The 24,267-nt window shown below is 46.2% G+C and overlaps 1 protein-coding gene across 2 annotated transcripts in view; it reads right to left on the reverse strand.

The window, feature by feature from the left end:
- LOXHD1 (lipoxygenase homology PLAT domains 1) overlaps positions 1–24,267 on the reverse strand; it is a 149,399-nt gene that overhangs the window by 88,498 nt on the left and 36,634 nt on the right. For both annotated transcript variants that reach the window (XM_059410058.1, XM_059410056.1), the window contains exons 6-12: positions 17,747–17,895; positions 8,425–8,548; positions 5,854–6,104; positions 4,687–4,822; positions 3,955–4,115; positions 2,865–2,951; positions 2,296–2,431 (exon numbers count right to left, since the gene is read on the reverse strand). In XM_059410058.1, coding sequence (XP_059266041.1) covers positions 2,296–2,431; positions 2,865–2,951; positions 3,955–4,115; positions 4,687–4,822; positions 5,854–6,104; positions 8,425–8,548; positions 17,747–17,895 — 1,044 coding nt within the window. The remainder of the gene's footprint in view (positions 1–2,295; positions 2,432–2,864; positions 2,952–3,954; positions 4,116–4,686; positions 4,823–5,853; positions 6,105–8,424; positions 8,549–17,746; positions 17,896–24,267) is intronic.

Below are 24,267 nucleotides of genomic sequence, written 5' to 3' on the forward strand. Positions count from 1 at the left end.
TGGAGCAGAGGCAACATCATGAGATGGCATGGGCCCGTGTCTGAGAGTGCAGAGGGAGTCTGGCAAAACCCCCCTCACCAGCCCCACAGTCTGTGAGGTGGGAAAATAGGTTTGGAGGTAAAGAACATCTTGGGCATTCTAAGTAAAAATGGTAGATTTCTTTCTGGAAAAACCTCACTAAAATGACAATACACAGGTATTTTCAGGACTTAACAAAAAAAAAAATAGGGACAAGTACAGATAATAGCAACAAGACTTGGGGAGTTTGACATCCCCTGGGAAAGTGATTAATGCCTTAGCACAGTGATTCCTCACCAGCAGCACCACTTGGAAATGCATGAGACAAATTCCTGAGTCTCACCCTGGACTTCCTGAGTCAGAAACCCTGGGCTTGAGGCCGTGTACTCCGTTGCCACAAGCTCTCTGGGTGATAATGCTCAGGGAAGTTTGAGGATCCCTGACTCACCAGACCAGAGAGAACCGATCGGAGTTATCACTTGTGAAATTTGAAAGCAAAGGCTGAGGAATGAAAGCACCAGGTAACTTCAGAAACAGGACATGAGGAGCTGAAGTCAAGAGAACTGGTTAGAAAGATCAAGGAAGCAGTTGGGTCCCAAGACCCCCTCCCCATTAGTTCACATCTGCAGGCTCTGTTCTGGCACACGAAGGGATAGATCTGACGAGAACAGGCGTGTTTCTGCCTCAGTGGGCTACATTGCTAAATCAAGTCTCAGTCTGGGGCAGAATCCTCTTACCTACCATGTTCCCAGGGAGATGGCTACCTTGCTGCCACAGAAAATAGTACACAATGTGAAAAGAGTATAGTCGCTGTGCACACAGGAGGCGGAAGACCTTGCTCTAGGTCTGACTCTGTCTCCAACTGTATAATCAGGACAAGAACTCCTCGTTTTCCCGAGTTGCATTAGGCTATTTTATTTATTTATTTATCTATCTATCTATCTATCTATCTATCTATTTATTTATTTATTTAAAGGTTTTATTTCTTTATTTGACAGAGAGAGACACAGAGAGAGGGAACACAAGTAGGGGGGAGTGGGAGAGGGAGAGGAAGAAGCAGAAGCAGACTTCCTACCGAGCAGGGACCCGATGTGGAGCTCAATCCCAGGACCCTGGGATCATGGCCTGAGCTGAGGCAGATGCTCAACAACTGAGCCACCCAGGCGCCTCTGCATTATGCTATTTTAAAGGCCTTCGAATGCAAATATGCTATGGTCACATTTTTAATTACAAACGAAGAAGCATCAAGCAGATAACAGAAAGTGCTCATCACCAGCATTGCCTAATTAGATGACTAGATGGTGCGATCTCTTAACAGATATTTGCCATGTGGAGTTTCTATGTTTTTGAGTATTTACTTCTATTTAAATCATTTCAACAAATACACACAGAGCTTCTACTGGATGTACAAATGTCTGAGGAGTGACGCTTTCCAAATATTGAGAAGAGCTACTAGAATGATGAATGACATTGTTTTCTATATATTCTTAACTCTTGGTAATTTTGCGGTATTACTATATGATTTAAAAATTAGGACTGCCACAGTGATAGCAAATGGGTTGATTATCTTAAGTGCCAGTTCTGATCAATTGCTAATGTCTGCTTAGATCAACTGCAAATGTCTGCTTAGATCAATTGCTAATGTCTGCTTAGAGTGCCCTGTAGGGAGCTTTGAAACTCATTTCAGACTCAGTGAGAGAGAAGTCTGTGATTGCTCAGTAATGTCTGCCAGAGCAAAGGACAGGACATGTGCTGTGCCTCACTCTCTTCTGCCGCTATAATCTAGAGGCAAAATGATCTCCCTTTACCCCTGAGAATGTGCAAACTGGACCCTAGATTAAAAGCTTAGTTCCTCTCCTATGAGCCTTAAATAGACACAGAGGACTCATCCGGGGCCGCCAATCATGGCTTCTGGATACAGTCTTCCTTTTGGGGAGACTCTTGTGCATAATTTGAAGAGAATATTTCTTTACTGTTAGGAAGGCTGTGGAGAAGCACTGCTTGGAGAGGATCCTTCTCATCCCCTCACCCACCTGAAGAGCCATAAATGTTGCCTTCCTTCCCCACACCCACCACCACAGAGCTCTGGCATCCTGCCTTAGAGATTCCCACAAGCCAGTCAGAAGGCTGGGAATTTTCTAACTCCATGCTGGCATGTGGAGGGGGTGTGATGAGCGACAGCAGATGAGACCATCCACTCATGGGCTGGACCCCCACGCACACGCCAACTAGGAGTTCCACCGCCTCGCCAGGGATGGAGAACTGCTCAGTACTTACTGCCCATTATCCTCCGCACGGTCGGGCCCTCGGCGGTCATTTCTCTCACGATCTCATTGTCATCCTCATTGGCATCCAGCCAGCGATTACAGTTGAAGTTATACTTGTCCTTGGTCAGAGTGTTCACCAGGGTCATCTGGAATGAAGTACTGGGGTGAGCAAGAGGGTGGACCAGAGATCTATCACACCTTGGGGTCACCATTCTGCTATCTCATCCAAGGGAGGCCAAGGCCATCCCATTGAGATGTCTCTTGTGGAAGGTGGTCCAGATTTCACATCTATCCCTCTCGCTCCCTGGAGACCCATGCTTGCCTAGCAGCCAGGCAACTGGGGGAGAAGGTAAGTCTCCTGAACACCTGAGCATTTTCTCAGTCAAATTTGGAGGCCCTCTCCCCATCAGGAAGTCCCCATGTCTTAGGTCCAAATTTGGGTCTCACCGTGAGACCCATGCTTACCCACCCCCACTCCCAATGGACACAAAGGCAAACTTAGGTGACATGGTCATTAGAAAGGGACCATACAGGTTCCTCTCCCATGCACCTCCCAAACCTCAGGATGGCACACCTCACCCTTTCTAAATGCCATCCAGAACCAGGGCTCCTTCTGTCATGCCATGCCCGAATCTTGTAAAACCTGCCAAGATCTGGGAGCTCAATCTACAGGGAGAAATGACAAGGTTTGGGTGAACATAGTCAAGTGAATTGTGTTTATCTCACAGCTGACCCCTTCCCAGGAGGGCACCCGCTCTGGGCCAAGTCTTCAGCAGTGAGGATGGCTTTGCTCCAGGCCGCTCTCGTAGACTGTATTCTCTCATGCCCTGGCAACCAAGGGCACATGAGGGCGAGAGAGCTGTGTAGCGCCCAGGTTCAGTCTGGCCTGGCGAAACTGAACAAAAATAACTGACCCACAGTAGGATCCAGAATAAAGAAAATCTTCCAAGCAATAAACTCCAAGTAACAAAACCCATTCGGCAACCCTGCAAATTAGCACAGGTCCACAGCCCCAGGACTCCACTGGGCACTAAAACAGACAAAAAGATCAATACAGCAGTCGTGCCCTTTCCCTAGGGGCCTGCAGTCTAGCCGGGAAGACAAATACATGAAGAGCAATGAAGTGAGTGTGTAGCAGAAGCAGCAGTGGGGTGCTCTGGGAAGACAGCTGAAAATTACAAATCATTCTCACCTAAAGGTCAGAGCACACTTCTGTTGGCAAAACAAGCCTTGCTCTAGTTATATACACATCAGAAATTTAAAGCTAAATTTCTTTTAAAATATTCTACTATTTATACTTTCCTCTCAATTTGCTACTCACTCTCTAATTCAGTTCAGATCAGGCAGTTTGACACTAATGTGCTCAGGGTCTCTGTTCTACAATGATTCCCCAGGTTTCTAGGCTCCTGAAGAAAATTCTATACCTGCTTCTTTCTCCCAGGCTTGGTTCTGAAGTGTTTGATTCAGAAGAAGGGCCAGACCAAAAGCGGATGCCTTTCAATCAATAGATCACTCTGGTACCCTTGCAGGGGCCTGAATTCTGTGTAGCACCCGCTTGTCTTAAAACGTGATTCAAAATCTGGCTTAGAAAACCATCCTCATCACAAATACCTCTTACATCCCTTCCTCCTTCCTCCTCCCCCCCGCCCCCATTACACTTCCTTCCTACCCTAAATTTCTCGATTATGCCCGGTTTGAACCACTTGTTGTTGGGATTCAGGAGAATCTCGTCCGTCCGCCCCTTTTGCCCATAAATCTGGATGAAGATGGGAGAATTGGTACCAGCTTTCTTCAAATCGGTTGTCCAGACCCACAGGGACCAAGGGAATTCTGCAAAGACACGGCAAGTTGTCCCATAAAGACTTCAAGAGTACAGAGTTTTTATGTTACCAGTGGGGGAAGAGAAGCAAATCAAAGGTGTTTAGGACTGAAGCGCAGACCATGCACAGGTGTGGCACACTCTCAGTAACCCATTCTAACAGGTGCCAATATTAGGGAGCCCAGGATTCTTTGCTGCTTGAAAAAGGGTATCTCAATGATCCTTTTAATGGCAAAAGCCTATAGTATGTTTTAAATAGGAAAAAGAGTTGACTCCCTGCGCCCTGTGTATATTCAGAGTGCGCTATGTTGAACCATTCCGTTCACCTTCTAGCCCATCACAGCAGGTTATTCAGTTTGGGGTCATGGGGGTGCTGGCCATGGTGCTGACTGTGTAACTCTTGTGTGGCCTGTACCTTGGAGAGATGGGCTTCCTGCGGGGCCCATTCCCTTCCTCTTTAGAAGAGAACTGAGAAGCAGAAGTGCACTCCTTCACAGCAGAGCTCTTGCCCAGGGGGCTGACATCCTGGCCTCTGCTGGCCCTGTCTGGGAGGACACCAGCCTCTGGGTCCTCACCACCTACTTTTCAGCCTCTTCTTCCTGAGAGACACCATCTCGTAGAGCTGCCTCTCGATCAGCCCATCCACCTTCTTCTCATCCAACCAGTTGCGGCAAAGGAAGGTCTGCTGGATGCCGGTGAAGGGGCACAGAATCACCACCTGCAAGGGGGTGTGGTGCAGATCATGAGTCTCCTGCAGCAGGTGCCCTGGTTGGGACCTCCTGACAACGTTTGACAACCTCTTCATGCTAAGGTGGTCTACATTAGGATTCTCAGGGAATGGCACTTTTCTTCCTGTTGCTGGTCCCATTAAGTCTTAGATCAAGAACTACCTCCTCCAAGGAGTCTTCCCAAGTAGCTATCATCCATCCTCCAATTTATCAGCCCAAATCTCAAATTCTTCCCCCTACACACAACACTCTCTTTGAATACTGTATTTCTTTATGCATATCATAAAAATCTCAGTCCAAACCAGATGAACTAGTATACTAAATTAATTCCCTTTATTTGTCTGTAGAAAAAAGGTTGATCACATAAAAAGGAATGAGTATCTGGAATATAACACAAAAATAAACAACTTTCTTCTGGGCTTGAACCCATTCAAACCTCTTTCCCATGCTTTCTCTACTCTACTCACATTCTCAGCTCATGGTTTTAGAACTCAGAAGTGCACCCCGCCTAGGTCACTCACTCACTCACATCAGGTATATCCAAAGGAATGTTCTTGTGACTACAAAATTTTCTATCAGCCAAGAATTGACTATTCACTCTGCTAGATTCTCAGCTTTACCTTCTTTTTAATCTCAGGACTCTGGGATCATGACCTGAGCTGAAGGCAGACGCTTAACTGTGTGAGCCACCCAGGAGACCCCAAAATACTTGTTGACTGAGAGATTTATAAGCTGAAGTGAAACAACACCAAGAATCAGGACAGTTTATAACTACCAGCTAGCACCTGCGTTTGGCCTTTGGATGCATACATAGAATAGCCCTCATCCCTGACCATAAGCAAAACAAGGTGGATGGTTACATTATCAACCCAACTGCCCAATGAAAGGGCCTGTCCATGTGCTCTGACACTGGTCCAAAGTAAGTAGGAAGCAGGAAGCAGGTCAGCGTTTGTACTTGGAAATTAAAGAAGAGGGGTTGAATCAGGAAAGGTCTCCCCCACCCCCGGGGAGCATCCCTTACCTTCTCACAGTACCAGCCTCTGTTGACGCCCACATTGCCGTGCCCGATGGAGACCCGACTCAGGGGACTGAGGAGGACAGCCAGCTCGATGTTGAAGATGTCTGTGCGGCCACGGTCAAACACACCGCCTTCCAGGAAGATTTTCCCACTGTTCTTATTCCCTCTGGCCCCATACATGACCAGGTAGATTTTGGATTTGGTCCCAGCCCCCCGGACATCCCCAGTGAAGACGGTGACCACATACGAGATAGCTGGTGTAGAAGCCACAGGGGAGGAGAAAGTGCCAGCTGGTTACAAAATCCATACCCCACCCCCCACTGGCTCCAGCCTCCCTAGGCCCTCCCTCCTCCATACATCCTCAACACCCCCTGCCTCCTGCCCCAGATGACATCCAGTGCCCCTCTCCGCTTCATGTTATCTTTTTCAGAGTTTGTGTGTCCATGCATCTGAGTTTCAGAATAAACTGCAGGGATTACTCTGAGAAGCTGCCAGCCCTGATTACAAGAACTAACAAAGAGAAGGCAGGATTTGAGTTGGCTGAGAATAGTACTTGCTATTAACATTAATTACCATGTGCCTATTATTAATAGCTGCCGGATGAATTCTGTTATGTCTGATTTAATTATAACAGCCAACTCCATTAATGGAGATTTATATCCGGGGCTATCTGATTCATTTTGTTCGGTCTTTTGCTCGTAACTGAAAAAAGACAACTTTTAATAGAGGGCACTAGTGTCCTCCTTGGCTACCTGACGTGGTGGGAGGAGGGAAGAATGAGGGAAGGAGAGAACACTGTAGTTGGGCCCTGTGGGGTTTTGGTCACTCAGGAGGCAAGATGAGGACATGAAGTTCTGGGCAAGCACCAGCAAAGGACAATTAAGCTCTGGGATGGGGCTGAGTAAGAGGAAACACTGAAGACAAGCATCTGGACAGGAAATCTGCTAAGGTCTGGCCTCCCTTCATGATGTTCTGGAGTCGAAGGCAATGGCCCTTTAGTCCTTGTTAGTTCTCCCGAGCCTGCACACAGCCCTCCACCGGACCCCCAGGCCCACCCTTAGCCCCAGAGCCCAGGGAAATGAAAATCCCAGCTTTTCTTTGGAGCTAGCACGTGCGGCTTCGCGGATGCCTCCCTCATTTAGACATTTACGCCCTCCTCTGTCCATCAAACGCTGACTGAGTGCTTACTACCTGCAAGGCCTCAGGGAGACTATGAAGATGGGGAAGGTGGCCCTGCCCTCAAAGAGGGGGTCTCCAGCTCCACTTCTCCAAAACACACAGACCCGGGATGTCTGCCTATGACCCAAGCTACCAGCCATCCCCAGCCCTTGGCGGTCATTTCTTCTGCTCCTCTACCCCTGGGGACAAGGGAGAGTAACATGGTTAAGGGGGTCATAGCAGACCCACTCTGGTATCTGTTTTTAAGTAAATACTTTGCAAGCCTCAGTTACAAATGATGTGTGAGGCTGAAAGGTGTTGGAGCAGGGGCACCCTGGATTTCCTGAGAGCAGTCATAGTAAAGGGCAAAGGAAGGGCATGTCCTACCCACACGAAGGAGGGAGGACTCCAAGGGAGTGGCGGGCAGCACAGAGAAGAAGAGAAATGGCATCATAGTCTGAGGAGAAAGATGTTCTAAAGATAAAGAGAGAGAAAGAGTAAGGCCAGCAGGGAGGGGAGGGGAAGGCATGTCTGAGGTAGGGGAGGAGAGTGCAGGGAAGCTGAGCAGAAGACAGGTAGATGAGGAGGAAAGGGGGTAACTGGGCATAGGTTCAGGAAAGAGGGACAAGTGTATGGATGAGGCGGAGGGGGATGGGTGGGGAGGTGGAAGTGGGGAGATAAGATGCTAAAAGATGCTCCCGAGAGCTGGAGCTGCACTGTGGGCAGTTTGCACATGGTTCCCCAGAACCTGGACATATTCTCTGTGCAGTGGAGGGCAACAGGAGGCTTTGTAGCAGAGCACGTTCTCAGGTGTGCACATTCACAACCCTGACTTGCTCAAACATCCACGACCTCCCATGCAGGGAGTTGCAGGTTTTCTGTGGAGTTCATACAGGGTAGAGATTTAGGTGGCAGATCAAATCCTGGATCTGTCACTTATCAGTTGTGACCTTGGACAGGTCTCTTAACAGCTATGTGACTCAGTTTGCTCATCTGTGAAATGGGAGCGTTAACAGTTCCTATGCTATAGTCACTGTGAGGATTAAAGGAGCTGAAGTGGGTCAGGTGCCTAGCAGAGGGCCCGGCGTATAGTAAGCACTCAAGAGTAGGAGGAGTTGAGGGCCAATCAATATCCTCATAAACGTCTGATGGAATAGGAGTCCCCATCCCGGCTATATGCAGTGGATAACCTCTTTTGCCCTGGGACGTTAGTATTTGCTCAGGGGCATCTCCCCACTTCCTCTGGCATCAGCAGAGCCCCAGGTTCCAGCCCAAAGGGACAGAAGACTTCCAAGAGCAGGAGGAGTGGCTGGCTCCCACTCAATCGCCAGCCTCCAGGCCCATGCACAAGATCAAGGAGCCTCGGGCAGAAACCGAAGTGTCAGCCAGTTGGGCCTCCCCTTTCTTCAGTTCTACCTGTGGTCTCAGCTCCGCCCACTAAGATATCCCTTTGGATTTTGCCGTCATCTTCGTCCAAGGCCAGCCAGCGGTTAAGAGGGAAGTCATATTTCCTTTTGTTCCCAATATCTTCAATGATAATCTGGGAAGAAGCAGAGAGGGAGGGGATGACCAGGGTCATGGAGGGCTCACCTGGTGATCGAATCCCTCCACCACCTGGGTGAATTCTGAGAATACACTCTCGGGATGCCTGGATGGCTCAGTCAGTTAAGCGTTTGCCTTCAGCTAAAGTCACGATCCCGGGGTCCTGAGATCAAGTGCCGCATCGGGCTCCTTGCTCAGCGGAGAGTCTGCTTCTCCCTCTGCCTGCTGCTTCCCCTACTTGTGCTCTCTCTCTCCCTTTCTGAAAAACAAATAAAACTTAAGAAAAAAAAAGAGAGAGAGAGAGAGAGAATACACTCCCACCTTCTTAGTGGCCCTTCAAAGCTTCTCACAAGGACACACCTGGCACAAAGCACTGAGAGGCATGTGACGATGACTGGCAATGACTTCCCACTTGAACAACTGAATCACTCTTCCCTCTTCTGCTGCAGATCGTTTAAAAAACTGAATGCAGGAAATCTGGCAGGATGTAGCCTGTGAGACCCGAGCGTGAAGCCAAGATTTACAGACTTCAACAAGAGCATCACCTTCCCCACCTGCTGAAGGTTGGGACCCTAACCTTCTTAATGAGAAGCAGAGTCCATGCAAGGAGAACTATGAGCCCTAAATCAGGCACACAGAATCCTGAGATCTGGTGATGAGGTCAGAAAACACCAGCCATGGACAGGGAGGCTAATGGAATCAGCCATCTACGAAGCTTCCTCCAGGGCACTCACAAGGTGAGATAGGCTTGTGAGGCTGCAGATAAGGGGTGGGGGTGGGGCATCTTTCAGAGTTTACCAGGAGCCGAGGGACCTTCCCAAATGTCCCAGGAACCCAACTGAAAACCCACTCTAAGATAAGCAGATTGGTCCATCACTAGAACATGCCCTCCATTCATAGCACTGTGCAGGGTAAGTAGACATGTCTGCCCAGGTGGTCCCAAGACTGCCCAAGAGAGAGGGGCTCTGATTTCAATGAAAAACTCATTGCCTAATATCAAAGTGTCTGTGGTGTGCTGCCTATGTCATCTCACCTTGTTTTAATTCCGTGTTCATTAGAGAAACTTCTGGGCCAAGCACAGTCTTCCTGAGGACACAACCCATTGAGGGGAACCAATGGCCTGAGTGAGTGATTAGAAGCCACTGTCCTACCAGGCTTCTCTCCTCCGATAAATCAACATTCCAGCTTTGGTTTATAAATCAGGCCCTTGTGAGTTTGGTTGGTGTGAGTCACCCTTCAGAACCTGCCAATTTGATTGTACTCTCAAGCCGAGTGCCTGGAGACCACGGTGGCACAGCCCAGAGAGACTTCTGCCACTGAAGTCCAGCCTCTCCCAACTCTCCTGTCTGCACATTTCTCTGTGGCTTTCATCTCCATGTTAGGGCGAGTCTGGGGAGTCAATGACAAAGGTCTGAGGCTTCAGCCTGCCTCCTATCCCCCTTACTCTGACACTCACAGAGCTGGAAAAGCAAAGTGAAGGAAGATAGAACCTAGTTTATCAGATAGGCTGTCAAGTCTACTAATAAACCTAGATGTACAGCTTCACCATCTCTGGATTTAAATGTTCACACAGACAAGTGTGCCAGCCACGGTTTCGGGAGCCAGAGCAGCACCCTCCCAGCCCATGGAGCTGTCATCAATAAGGGCCTTCTACTGGCCTGGTGTCTGATGGAAATTCCTGACCTGAGCAGTTCAGCTAGTCTGAAAAATGGAACGGGCACCATTTAACACCTCTCCAGGACAAAACTAGCTGAATCACAAAGGAAAGAGGTGATATTTGAAACATAAATTTTTGAATAACAACCAAGATGTTAAAACTAGAGTCTCCAAAAATACTGAATACAAAGAAAGGCCGAGAGAGAAGATACAGATTTAAGTACTGGTACAGAAAGTATAAAAGTCCGTGGACAGTTCTAAAAATTTTCCAGGTGCGTATTACAATGTGGAAACAATCCTCTATGAAAATTCGTGGCCGCCAGGTCTGGAGGATGAAGCTGGAGGAGGCTGGCTCCCTGAGAGCCAAATATCTGGGAGCACTTCACAGCGGGAAGGAAATGACCAATGTATGGAGAGACTAGCCAGGGAGAGGGGGCACAACTTCTCCCAAAGGCATTTCTGGCCTCTGCTGATGCCTTATGACAGGGTCCTGGCTGACTCCTGCCCACTCTTGCTCAGAAGGGCATACCCAAGGGTCCCTTCTAAGGGAGGAGGGGGCAGCTTTCCCATTTCTGTTCATCACCTGCCCAGACACCTCTGAGTTTTCAAGGCGTTACTTGGAAGAATTCAGGATATCTCAGGAATGCTTTTTTTTAACAGAAGAAAATGTCTGTCGGTGTTCCTACCAGAGCGTGGCTTCACGGATTCTGTTGTTAAGGCAGAGAATGTTGTAGAAGACTGGGGAGATAGAAATCCCCTTCCCCATGACTGAGAGAAGCACATGCCTAGAGAGAGAGAGAGAGAAAGAGAGAGAGAGAGAGAGTGTGTGTGTGTGTGTGTGTGTGTCTGTGAGAGAGAGAGAGAGAGAGAGAGACAGTCGGACAGACAGAAACAATGACCAAATAAAAAACAAGAATGTTATCTCCTGGGGCCATACCCTCCCTCAGAAGACAAGCCCACGGGCAGGGCTTGCCTTCTCAGAGGCAAGAGGGAAAGCTGGGCTCACGAGCCCCTGGGGAGGTGAGGCCTGTCCGTGCTGGAGCCCACTGTCTTCAGCAGCACCAAGGACACAGCGGAGTCATAAGGTGAGACCAGCCAATAGGGAAAGCCAGGAAGGTCCCACTGTCCCGAAGGAGAAGAGCGAAAGATGGAGCCACCAAGCAGGGTCAGCTCTTCCCTGTTCTTTACTGCGGTTCACAGACACTCCCAAATGATCCAGGGCCTCGGGGCTTCCATTTTTGCACCCCCACTACCCCCCGGGGTAAACACATGTGGGTGAGCCCAGGGAGTGGGGCCTGGGGTCGGCAGCTTTTAGATGGATGTGGCGTGTCAGCTGTGATTCATAACTGCTCTCCCCGCTCTGTACTGGAATAACTTCCACCAATTTAATATGAACGTACTGGAACAGAGGCCTGTTCTGTGCAAAAGTGAACCCTCCCACACACACGGAGCAGCGTGAGGAGGGTGATGGGTCTCCTCACTCTCACGCACGTGCCAAGATGCCCAGGATTGGCACAATCACAGGGGGCTGAAGAAGGTTCCCGCTGTGTGCCAGCCACAACGGCCGGCAACGCACGTAAAACATGCCTCTGCTTTCCAGGAATTTTCAGTCTTCCCTTTAAAAATGCACATAGGTAATCCGGTAGAAGTGGCTCATGACCTGGGAGCAGCCGTCACCACCTCCCCAGAGCCACTGCTGAACTGTGGCTCCCTTTTAGAGTTCTAAAATTATAGGGCAAAGGACAGGTAAGTTTCGACACAGCAGAAAAAACGGAAGAAGACTTTCAGCGCTTATGAATTGACTTTCAAACAAATCTCAGCATCTAGGAGTTAGCAGGGAAGATCCGGGCTCGTGGAAGAGCAAGGGAGTATTCTATGGGGGAAACTGAGGCCCACCAAAGAAAGGTGAGATTTTGTTTCTGTCGTGAGGCTATCCCTCCCCTCAGGCTCGAGGTTTCTCAGTCATCATACTGAAAAACTCAGATAATATAAATAACTGTTCGTGTCAGCCTTCGAATGGTGACGCCCTAACATTCTCTTCCTCCGTACCTCCTCTTCTTTGAGCCCACCCATACCCCCCTACTCCCTCATCACCACCTCAGACCACTGCTCTACCTTGGCCAACAAAGACCTCTGATGGCTTATTATGATCAGATCTGCAGAGACCCGGCCCACACCCACCTCCCTAACTTACTTCCCACTTCTCAGTCTGCTGAACCCCATGCTCTGGCCCAGCGCTACTCCGCATCTGTGGCCCACACTCCAGCCCCTCCTCCTCTGTCCACAGGAGTCCTCCTCCCTGTCCCTCCGGGAAAAACCCTACCCAGGGGACCCCCCTGGTACCCCGTGAGACACAGCTTACCCCCACAACCTTTGTTTGTACCTGACTCAAGACTTTTTATCTCCCGCTTTGCATTAAAGTCATGGTCATTCTGATTTCTGGTGTCCCCATCAGGAAATCTGGTCCGAACAATACTACTCTATTTGTGGGGATCCCAAGACAGAATGTTTGTTCACTGAAAGCTGGGCTCTCCCTGAAAGTTTGGGATATGATACCCTTATAGCAGAATAGGTATGATCATTTTAGGGACTTGACTTTTTTTTTTTTTTAAGATTTTATTTATTTATTTGACAGAGAGAGACACAGCGTGAGAGAGAACACAAGCAGGGGGAGTGGGAGAGGGAGAAGCAGGCTTCCCACTGAGCAGGGAGCCCGATGTGGGCTCGATCCCAGAACCCTGGGATCTTGACCCGAGCTTAAGGTAGCCGTTAATGACTGAGCCACCCAGGCACCCCTTGTCTTACTCTTTTAAGGAACAGAACGATGTTTATCATAACAACTGCAGTTGGCGGCCACATAAATGTTTGTTGACTGTTGAGTTTTAACTGGTAAGGGAAGGACAGACCGAGCTTCTTGTCATCCCTGAATTCGACTCCAGGGGCCTCTGTCTCCTTGTCCTACCAGGGCCGGCAGTGCAGGCTGTGCTAACACCCCCGGGGAGCATCAGTGGCGATCTCCTCATCGGGACTAACACGTGACACTGTGGAGGGAGTCCCAGCTGCGAGTCCAGAGGACCTGGGGTATGGACAAGCCTGCCACTGAAGAGCCACAGGGCCTTGAGCCAATCTGTTTACTGCAGCAGATGGACCAAGGACAGGACCCGTTGGTGTGTGATGTTCCATCCTGTGACTGTGGCTCTTTCCAAGTGGTCTTTGAACCGCACTGACCATTTGAGTTGATCAAAATTGCGGACTAACCAGACATGGAGGCCCAAGCCATGGGTAGGGGTAAGAGCTGGGGAAGGATGCCAGCGCCCCCAGCTCCGGGAGAGGCAGAGGCAGGGCAGAAGGGTGTGTGGGTCACCTTGAGGCTTCAGGTCACCCTGAAGCGCACCCTGTATACTTGAGAAGCACACGTGGGCAGATGACTAGAAGGGAGACCACCTATGAATGGGTCAATTATACTGGATTTTAGGTTTATCCCACCAAGCCCATAAAGGTAAACACCAAAAGAGAGGTTGTCATGCGAAGTCTAAGGCAAACAGCCTGGCAATTTCGAGGACCAGGAGCACTTGCTGTGCAAGTGTCAAATCTGGAGACACAGTCAGTTCAACAGCCCCTTTAACTGGCATCCCTGGGGAGCTGCGGGCCCGCAGGTCCGTCAGAGTGAGCGGAGGAGGGACAGCACGACGCGAGAGGTGAGAGAGACAGGATGCTAGAGCTGGCTGTCCACGGCCTGATCACACAGTGCCTTTCCCTAGCCTCTGGCTGCTCACTTGCACCCACCGTGCCTGGGACTTAAAGTCCTCCTTCCTCCCTTCCTCAGGAAAATAGCAAGGAAATCCAGCACCCTCGCCCACAGAGGGCCGGAGGTGTCTTCTGTCTTATCCCCAGGAAGCATTCTGGTTTGGCTTAAGGTAGAGGAACAGGCTGCTAGGAGCTTTTCAGAAGGCAGCACACCTTGGAGGGGGACACCTGCCTTGGTACTGGGGTGGGGTTGGGGGTGGGGAGCAGGCACATGGGGCCCTGACCTCACCCCTGCACATGTGACAGCCGCAAAGAGAAGAATCGATCTCACGCTGAAAGTAGCCTGCTTGGCCTTCCGGTTCAAAATAGTGTCTGATTAGCAAATAAGGAAAGAAAGAAGAAGGGAGGGGGAAGGGCAGGAGGGAAGGTGGAAACATCATTCCAAAGAAAGAAAGGCAGAACTCTGCCAGGGGTCCCACACAGCATACAGTACCAGGATTCGGGAAAGTGTACTCCACGAAAGCATGCTTCGTGGAGTACAAGAAGTTTTGGTCTTTATGAAATAGGACCACAGCAGGGCAAAAGATGGTATTAAAGGGAGCTAGACTCAATAAGGAAAGGTATCAAAACCAAAAGGCAGCAAATCCGTCAAGTTCTCACCATCCTGTGAGTCCTTTAACCAACTCCTGGGAATTTATCGTAAGAAATAATTCTAGATGTGTATAAAGATAAACTACAAGGATGTGTGTCACTGCGCTCTTTATAGTATGAAGAATGCTGAGGAAAGGGATGTTCAACAAAAGGGGGTCAGTTTCATAAATCATGGTATATCTGTGCACTGAAATACTAGAGCACTCATTAAAAAACTACATTGTAAAGACTTTCATGTCATTCTATTGAAATAACATGGGGATAACTGCAAGATCTATTTCCAAGTGGAAACAAAGCAGCTGTAAAACACTGTTAATGATGACGACATTTTATAAACAAAGATATATGTATAGAGATTCACAGAAAAATAGCTGGAGGGTATGCACCAAGATATGCAGACTGGTTATCTCTGGGTGGTAAAATCATGGTGGTTTAAGTTTATCTCATTTTTTGTTTATTTGTATTTCCTAACTTTTTACAATGAATATGCATCACTTTTTTAAGAAGAAAAAAATAATAGGAACATTCAGAATTAAAATGCACACTTACAGGAGAAAGGAATGGACCTGAGAGTTTGGAAGAGCCAGTCAATGGGGGGGTGGGGGAAGGCGACGGGGGTGCTCACAGGATGCAAAGCGCAGAGGAGGGAAGGAGTCCAAGGGAAGCAGAGAGCTTTACAAAGCAGAGAACCGAGATCCTCTAAATGGCGAATGGTGCTCCCAAAGAAGAGGCCAGAACAGATGCTATCCAGGCAAGAATCTGGTATATAATAGGAGATCTCTTTTCTGAGCTATAAATAAATAAATAAATTATAAATAAATAAATATCCTTTGCATCAAAGTAAAGCCGAATCATGTCCCTGAGAAATTAAAAACACAACCAAATAAAAGGAAGGAAGGAAAGAAGAGAGGCAGAGAGGGAAGAGGACGGGGTTCTAAATGCACCAACATAGTCCCCCTCTTCTCGATTTCTTATTATAAATATAAAGAATTATATATGCTTTATATTTCTATAAAGCATTCTGGCTGAAAAAATAAATAAATAAAACAGACAATCCTGAAAGAAACAAAAATCCCCTTGGCTTCGATACCAAATTTCAGAAGGCAATGGAATGAGATTTACAACATCTTAAAGGGAAAAAAGAAAAGGGAAAAAAACATGTTCTCACTCTGCCAAGCTGCCCTTTCCTTTGAGCATGAAGACAACAAAGGGGCCTGTTCTGGCGTGCAGATCTGCCACCTCGTTTGTGAAGTTTCTGAGGAGAGCATGTCGGGGTGAGTGGGCCCATGTGACCAAGAAGGAGCCTGACCTGGTGGTGGGGAGGAGGCGGGTGCAAAACCTTGTCAAGGCCACACTCAGTCCTGGGGTGCACCTAGCAGCTCTGTGCACTGGCCCTGGGTCTTCACCCAGACTGTCTTCCTTCCCAGGATGGAGGGACAGGGCTTTGAGGTACCCGCTCTGTGTGCCACCCCACCCCCACCCCTGCCTCCTCTCCCTTCTCCTCCCTGAAGACACAACTCTGCCTGTCCAGGCTACTTAGGGTTCTGGACTCCTGCCTCATTTCTTCTCCAATCCAAACAGCATTTAGCCTCCTGGAACCTTGTTCAGCACCAGGCTGGCTACTCTTAGGGCCAGGCAAGCCCCCTTCTTCCCAAAGGAACCTTGGCACCCCTCACTTCACCAACTCGTGCCCCAAGCCAGGCCAAGAGCCGGGGTGGTACCCTCGGGAACTATCCAGCCTAGTCAGGAGGAGTGTGGCAGACATGCGAGGATGCTCACTCAGCCCTTTCCCAAGCACCTTCTTCTTAGCCTACTTCTGCTACAAAGAATGGAAAGCCAGCCACTTGTCCTACTTTCTGCTGTAGCTAGAGCGGCCACACGACTCATTTCTGGCCCATGAAATGCAGGCAGAAAGCCCAAGGAGGGCAGTGTGTCTCTCAAAATAAAGCAATGCTTACCAGAAAAAAAGAAAATGGTTTTCTCCTTTGGTTTTTCCCGTTTTTTCCTGCCTGGAGCACAGATAAGATGGCTAGAGGTTCAGCAGCCATCATGTGATCATGAGGCAACAAGTGGGGAGTAGTTCAGGGATGAAAGCCACAGTGCCCAGGATAGTGACACAGCAAGAGAGCAGGGGCCTAAAAGCAGCTGCACCAGGCCCGAGCTGACAACATCTGGATTTTGTGTGAGATGCGAAAAAGAAGCCCCAGTTACGTAGCGCTGCTCTGCTGACATAAGAAGGTAATGAAGTTAAACACTAACAAAACCCCAGCTATTAGGCAGCCTCATTCTCTGTAGTCAAATTGTTATAAATCTGAGTGGTTTCTGTTTGAAGCAATAAGATCTTTCTCAAAATATTTTTCAAATATATATTCTACAATAACCTTTCCCTATCATTCTGCAATGTTCTGAAATATACTGATAGCCTCACGAAAGGGAATATATGCAAAGAGCTGGTAGCCCATATCTTCTGAGTCCCCACTGTAGTCCTCAATAGCCCTACATAGTACAATGACTCTTTGTCTCTCTAATCTGCTGTAGGTTTAAAATTGCAGCCAAGAGTTTGCTAGAAGGGATTATAATGAGCACCAGGCTGAGAGGGAGTCTGAGGGGTCTTGCCTTCAAAATCAGGGCAAGGCAAGAGAGAACCAGGGGCATGAGCTCTCCCCACAAACTTTGAACCGGATATGTGTTAGCATCTCAGATGTCTTTTGGTTTTCTTCTGGATTCACACCTTTCTCTTGGGTTGGTAAGATTAGGAGGCACCAAAATGCAGATGTGGCATGGCAAGAGCCCAAGATAAATCACAAGAAAACTTAGGGTCTGATGAATGCCCTAAGCAGGCAGGGTTATAAACATTCATGGGAGGGAGAGGTTCTGGTGGGCCGGAGTCAGGGAGAGCTTGAGTCTTGAAGGGCGATCAGGCCCTGGCTACTTTGGGATGGGAGCCCCAGGCTTTCGGAGAAGGTGGTAACATGCACAGGGTCTGGGAGGCTGGGAGTCGGGCAGCATGGTTGGCCAGCAGGCTTAGGCAGAAGAGTGGAGACAGACCAAGAGAAGGAGGTTAGGGCTGAAATAGGCCCCCCGAAGAGCCAGAACTCCCCCTCCCAGGCAACAGAGAAAACAGACAGCCCACTGAACCTACCTTGGACAGGAACCAACCTGCAGACCCACCCTTGTTGTTGTGGCCAACATTGATCTTCATCAGCTGCCCCAGATCTGGAGCATCTAGCATGAACTTGTCTTCAGCCCCCCTTTCAAAGTTGTCCTTTTCATTTTCCAGCCGACGTTCCCCTGTAAACACACATGTAAGAAACTTACAAAGGAGACCAGAGGAAGAGGAAAAACCCACTTCTAAGCTTAATCATCGGCCCACTGGAGGGTGGTCTCAAAAGTCAACATGGTGGGCGGCGGTAGGAGGGGGGGACAGGGGTACGTAGGTACTTTTTGTACTTCCACTCCATTTTGCTCTGAACCTAAAGTCACTCAAACGATAATGTTACATTTTTCTTTTTAAGATGTTATTTATTTATTTGACAGAGAGAGAGATCACAAGTAGGCAGAGAGGCAGGTGGAGAGAGAAGAGGGGGGAAAGCAGGCTCTTTGCTGAGCAGAGAGCCCGATGTGGGGCTCTATCTCAGGACCCTGAGATCATGACCTGAGCTGAAGGCAGAGGCTTTAACCCACTGAGCCACCCAGGCGCCCCTGTTAAATTTTTTTAAGAAGTCAACACAGAGAGCTTTATCCTGAGATCTCCAGACTCTGTAAATCCCTCCAACCTCCAGTCAAGGCAGAACGTGCCCTGCACGGGGCTTGTGCCCAGGTCCATAACTGGGCTTATGCTTTCTGTTTTAGTCTGGAGTTCCCATCCTGGTGAACCCAGGTACACCTCCATCCTGAGAGCTGAGGTCCTGTCTGTCTTGTACCAGCCTCTTGTCTTTGAACTGGGAGCACAGCTGTGGGAGCACAGGCTGTGCTGGACCCCTGACTGCCAAGAGCCCCCATTAGGCCTGTCTCCTTTTCTGGAAACCAGTGATGACAGCTACCATCAGACACTCTAGTTCCACAAAGATTTTTTTTTTTTCTTTTCTATTTGTCACCACAATCTAAGAAGGGTATTGTTAATGCTATCTTGTGGGTGAAGAAAAAGGCTTAGAGAAGCCAGATAACACACCAGAAGTCACACAAATGATCATGGATCATTAAGATCCATTCTAACCTTTTCTTCCTACTTTGCAGTTTTCCAGTATTATGTCCCGAAGTTTGCAAGCCATATTAACACTTATAGCCCACATAAGCCCACGTAAGATGCTGATGCCATCCATTTCCTTCCTTCCTTTCTTTCTTCCTTTCTAAGACTATTAATTTATTTGACAGAGAAATAGAGAGCACAAGTAGGGGAGCAACAGGTAGAGGGAGAGGGAGTATCAGGTTCTCCGCCAAGCAGGGAATCTGATGTGGACCTCAATCCCAGGATCCTGGGATCACGACCTGAGCCGAAGGCAGATACTTAACTGACTGAACCACCCAGGTGCCCCTGCTTTCCTTTCTAAAATTTAATTTCCTTGCATCTTTCTACATTTTGAACTGCAACAATTCAAACATATAGAAAAGTAGTATAAGACACCCATACACCCACCACCAGATTTCAAAGGCAGAACAGGTGCTAACACTCTGCCTAATTGGCTTAGACCTTAATTTTTTTTTAATTTTTAAATGTTTTTTAAGATTTTATTTATTCATTTGACAGACAGAGATCACAAGTAGGCAGAGAGGCAGGCAGAGAGAGAGGGGGAAGCAGGCTTCCTGCCGAGCAAAGAGCCCAATGCAGGGCTCAATCCCAGGACCCTGAGGTCATGACCTGAGCCGAAGGCAGAGGCTTTAAGCCACTGAGCCACCCAGGCACACCAGACCTTTCTCTCTCTCTCTTTTTAAAAAAATTTTATTTATTTATTTGACAGAGAGATATATCACAAGTAGGCAGAGAGGCAGGCAGAGAGAGAGAGGGAAGCAGACTCCCCGCTGAGCAGAGTGCCTGATGCGGGCCTTGGTCCCAAGACCCTGAGATCATGACCTGAGCCGAAGGCAGAGGCTTAACCCATTGGGCCACCCAGGCACTGCAGACCTTTCTCTTCTTTAAAGAAGAGATGACAGGTAGGTCTAAAGTCTCACCAGGCACCCCACTCTCTTACTCCCTCCTGTGAATAAACACCATCACCTGATCGTCTCCATGGGTTTTGGTTTGCACGTGATGTCTTCATACAAAAAAAATGTATTTCTTTGCATGTTTTAGAATTTACAAGAAAAACACCGCAGTGCACATCTCTGTATCAAGGTCGTCAACCACACACTGGGGATGCAAATGGCCCCACTGTCTAGGGTCCGCTGGGAGGATGAGCTGAATGGGTCTCCACGATGCGGCTGCCCATGCAGGTGCTGTGTTCATGATGGAGTTGCTACCATTTCCCCCCTCACCATTATATCATCATCCCTGTCATGCTGCATACAACTGACTTTCCTCTCAGTTAATACTAGGCTTTTCAGGTCACCCTGTTGATGCTAGCAACTTGAGTTCATTTGTGTAACTGCTGTGTGATAGTCATCGAACAGAGACAGCCCTGTCATGCTTCCACCTGTGGAAGGCTGGGAGTCGGGCAGCCTCGTTGAGGTTGTGCCTAGTTTTTTTGCCACTGTGAACAACACTAACATGGGCTCTTCCATATCTGCATTCTGCTGCCCATCTGTGACATGTGCTCTGAGTAGGTACAAAGAGTCGCTGGGTCCTGGGTGTGCTCCCCTCCGGTGTGTTAGGTATTACTGTAAAATTGCCCTCCAAGATGGGAGCTCCACAGTGATTACCACCAGCAGTGATGAGGCTCCCATCCTCCACATCATCCTTAACATATATATTTGAAAATTCTATTTCAGTATGTATACAATGGTATTTCGTTGTGATCTTAATTTATATTCTCTTGATTATTTGGAGAGATTAAACATGTACATTGCTGAGAGAGATCTAAACAACCCATGTATGTTGGTCACTAAGACTGGCTCTTCTGTAGTTTTTTTCTGTTCATATACTTTACTATGTTTTTTTATCATCTCTCCTCTGCCTATGGTGTCTTTCATCACATAGATATTTTTCTAGTTTTAGTGGACTTTATCAATATTTTCCTTTGTTATTTGTGCTTTTAGTGAATTGTTCAAGAAACTCCATCTTAAGTTCAAATTCAAAAGACACACTTAGAGTTTCTTCTAAAAATCTCAAGAGTGTTGCTTTTCCACATTTAAGTCATCAGCCCATCTGGAAGTTATTTTTGTGTATGGTAAAAGGTAAAAAGATCTAATTTTATCTTTTCTCATATGGTAAAGCAATTGTTTGCACACCGATATTTGAATAGCTCATCCTTCCTTTCTGATTTATAACACTACCTCTATGTGTGTTTCTAGACTCTGTTCTGTTTCACTGATTTTTCTTTGTTTCTCCTTCTATCAATACCACACTGTTTTAGTTTTTAGAGATCTGTGGTATCTCTAAATTTCTATTTATCCAGCAGGGTAAATATCCCCACTTATTAATATTATTTTCATTATTCAAAATAGTCTTCACAATAGTTAGACCTTTATGGATGGGAATTTTATTATCAGCTTAAGCTGCAGGATATTGCCTTTCAGAAATGTGACTGAAATTGAATTGCATTTATAGGATAATCTGGGAAAAATGAGTTCTTAATGAATTTGGGATTCTATAGCGCATTTCTCCATTTAAATATTCTTGGATATCCTCAAATTTCCAGAAAGCTCTTGTGTTGGAGTTTTTCTTAGGCACCTTGTAATTGATATTGTGAATCATGTATTTTTAAATTAAATGTTTGCTTATTGTTTTTATTAAAATTTGTAAATTAATCTTGAATCCATAACCTTTACTAAACCTTCTTTCCCATTGGTTCTAATGATTCGTAAATCATCCTGGATTTTTTAGATGATTATTATTTTTTATGAAAATTAAAGTTTGTTTCTAAGTGGTGTGAGAGGTTGGCGTTTCTTCTAATTTTATTGACTATGATCAAGGAATGTGAATGTTGAGTCTACCTTACTAACTAATTTCAGTTTGTTGATTTGCTTTGTGGTTTTAGTACCCAGTCATTATATGCTTGAGAAGAACGTGTATCCTCTACCAGCTGGACGCAGGAATCTGCGTCGTTCCAGTAGATCAGGCTTATAAACTGTGTAGTAAAAATCTTCTACACCCATGCTAAATTTTTACTCATATGATTTATCAATTATTGAGAGTGGTTTATTAAAATCTTCCACTGTAATTATGTACTTGTCAAGTTTCTTCAAGAGTTTTGTTTCTTTTCGCTTCTGGTGTTTTGGGAACATCTTGTAAAATTTATACTCCTTCAGAATGATGACATCTTCCAGGTTAATTGTTCCTTTCTTCATTGTCTGATATATTTTTATTTCTAACAAAATATTTTTGTCTTAAAGTTTAATTTTATAGATAACAATACAGCTATGCCACCTTCTTCTGTGTTGTTGATATGCTCCTGATATATTTCATTGTATTCTACTTATTTTCAGCCCTTCTGCATCCCATGTTTAAGCTGGATTTTATTTCTTTCATTTAATATAAGAATACCTATCTTTTAACTGATGAGTTTAGTTTATTTCTATTTATTGTGACTATCTGTACATTTATTTTATTTTTTATCATTATTTTTATTTATTTTACATGTTTTTCCTTTGCTTCTCTTTCCTTGTTTCCTGCCTTCTAGCAGATCAATTGAGGTTTTATTCCCTTTTATTCCCTCTATTGGTTTAGAAGTTCTAAGTTTCTTATTGGGGGGAGGATTATTTTTACAATTTTAATATGCACACTTAACTTACTGAAGTCTGAAGTTCACCAATACCTCTAGTCTCCTATCACTTGAGGATGAGCTGTGACCAAGAACATAATTATGTTGTAACTTTCATTATCTACCCTCCTTCTCAAAGATTATTGTGTTCTAGCAGTTCGGGTCCACATTTTCTCATGCCCTGGTGATAATCATTATTAGTACTACTTACTAATACTTGCTTAAATTTGTTACATCAATATCAATACTTTTACTCTATTTCTTTCTTGCATCCCCTTTCTTGTGGGCATGATTTCCTTTTTCTTAAAAATATATTCTTCAGTGGCTGTTTAAGTATAGATCTATGAGTGGTAAACACTATTTCTCTTTGCTTGTATGGCAATTCACTAATTCTGTCCTCACTCTGGAATTACTGAAAGCCTAGCTGGACACAGGATTCTAGACTGATATATATTCTTGCTCAGAACATTAAAGTGATCATTCCATGAATTTATCACCTTGTATAGTTAGCTGAGAGGAATTTGCTACCAATCTAATTGGTTTTGTAGAAGATAATCTGTCAAATCTCGTTACCTTTTTTTTTTTTTGTTAAAGATTTTATTTATTTGACTGAGATAGAGAGATCACAAGTAGACAGAGAGGCAGGCAGAGAGGGAGGACGGAAAGCTGGCTCCCTGCTGAGCAGAGAGCCCGATGCGGGACTCGATTCCAGGACCCTGAGATAATGACCTGAACTGAAGGCAGAGGCTTAGCCCACTGAGCCACCCAGGTGCCCAAATCTGGTTACCTTTAAGATCTTTCTCTTTGCCTTTGGATTCACCACAATGTATCTAAATGTGGATTTGTTTTTCTTTTACCCTGCTCAGTGACTCCTTCTGTTACTTTAATTTGAAAATTCATAACTTTGCTCAATTTTTAAGAAGTTTCAGCCATTATCTTTTCAAATATTTCCTTTCACCCGTTCTGTTCTTTATTGGAATTCCTGCTCAGCGTCTGTCAGAACTTATTCTGTCCTCCATGAATCATGACCTCTCATTTGTATTTTCCAACTCTTCATGTCTCTTCTCCGAGTATTTTGCTCATATTTATTTTATAATTCATAAGTCTCTATTCAGTGGTTTATAATTGTGATGTTCAACACATGCATTAAGGGTTTATATTTAGTAACTATATTTTCAGGTCCTATATTTTTTTTCTATGCTTTTCATGGTGTCTTCTTATTTTCTTCAATTGTTTTGTTCATATATGTAGTCCATTTAAACATGTTTAAACTATAGCTTTTCTCAGATTACTCTAGTGTCTGAAATTCTTGAGCATTTAACATTGTTGACTGTTGTGTCCACTGATGTTTAGTCATGGGGGTTATGTCCTTGAGTATTTTGTAGTTTTGGAAAGTGAACTCATCTCTAGTACATTATCTTTGGGAATCTCATGTGGTCTTGCAAATGCTTCTGAAAGCACCAAGGGTATTACTGATGTGGAACCAATTTTCTGAGCCTGGGGGAGGAAGGGTCCCCAAATCATATTTGCAATGTAAAATCAGACATTAAGTCCACAGAAGTGTAAGCAGAATGTATCAATTTCTCAACAACTCTGTCTTTTTAATCTAGAGCCCTTGCAGAGATAAGGTTATTGTACTGATGAGCAAACATTTCCTGGCCTGTTTTTTCACTGAAGATGTTCCTGTGAACCTTCAGGACTCCTGACTTTACCTGTGGTTCTAATTTGGCCTATCTTGCAGGACACAATCTTATTTTCTGGCCCCCAACAGGTATGAAAATCTATCCTGTAGATTGTTGAACATGAA

This window comes from Mustela nigripes, chromosome 8 (genome assembly GCF_022355385.1).
Source record: "Mustela nigripes isolate SB6536 chromosome 8, MUSNIG.SB6536, whole genome shotgun sequence".
NCBI classification, from domain to species: domain Eukaryota; kingdom Metazoa; phylum Chordata; class Mammalia; order Carnivora; family Mustelidae; genus Mustela; species Mustela nigripes.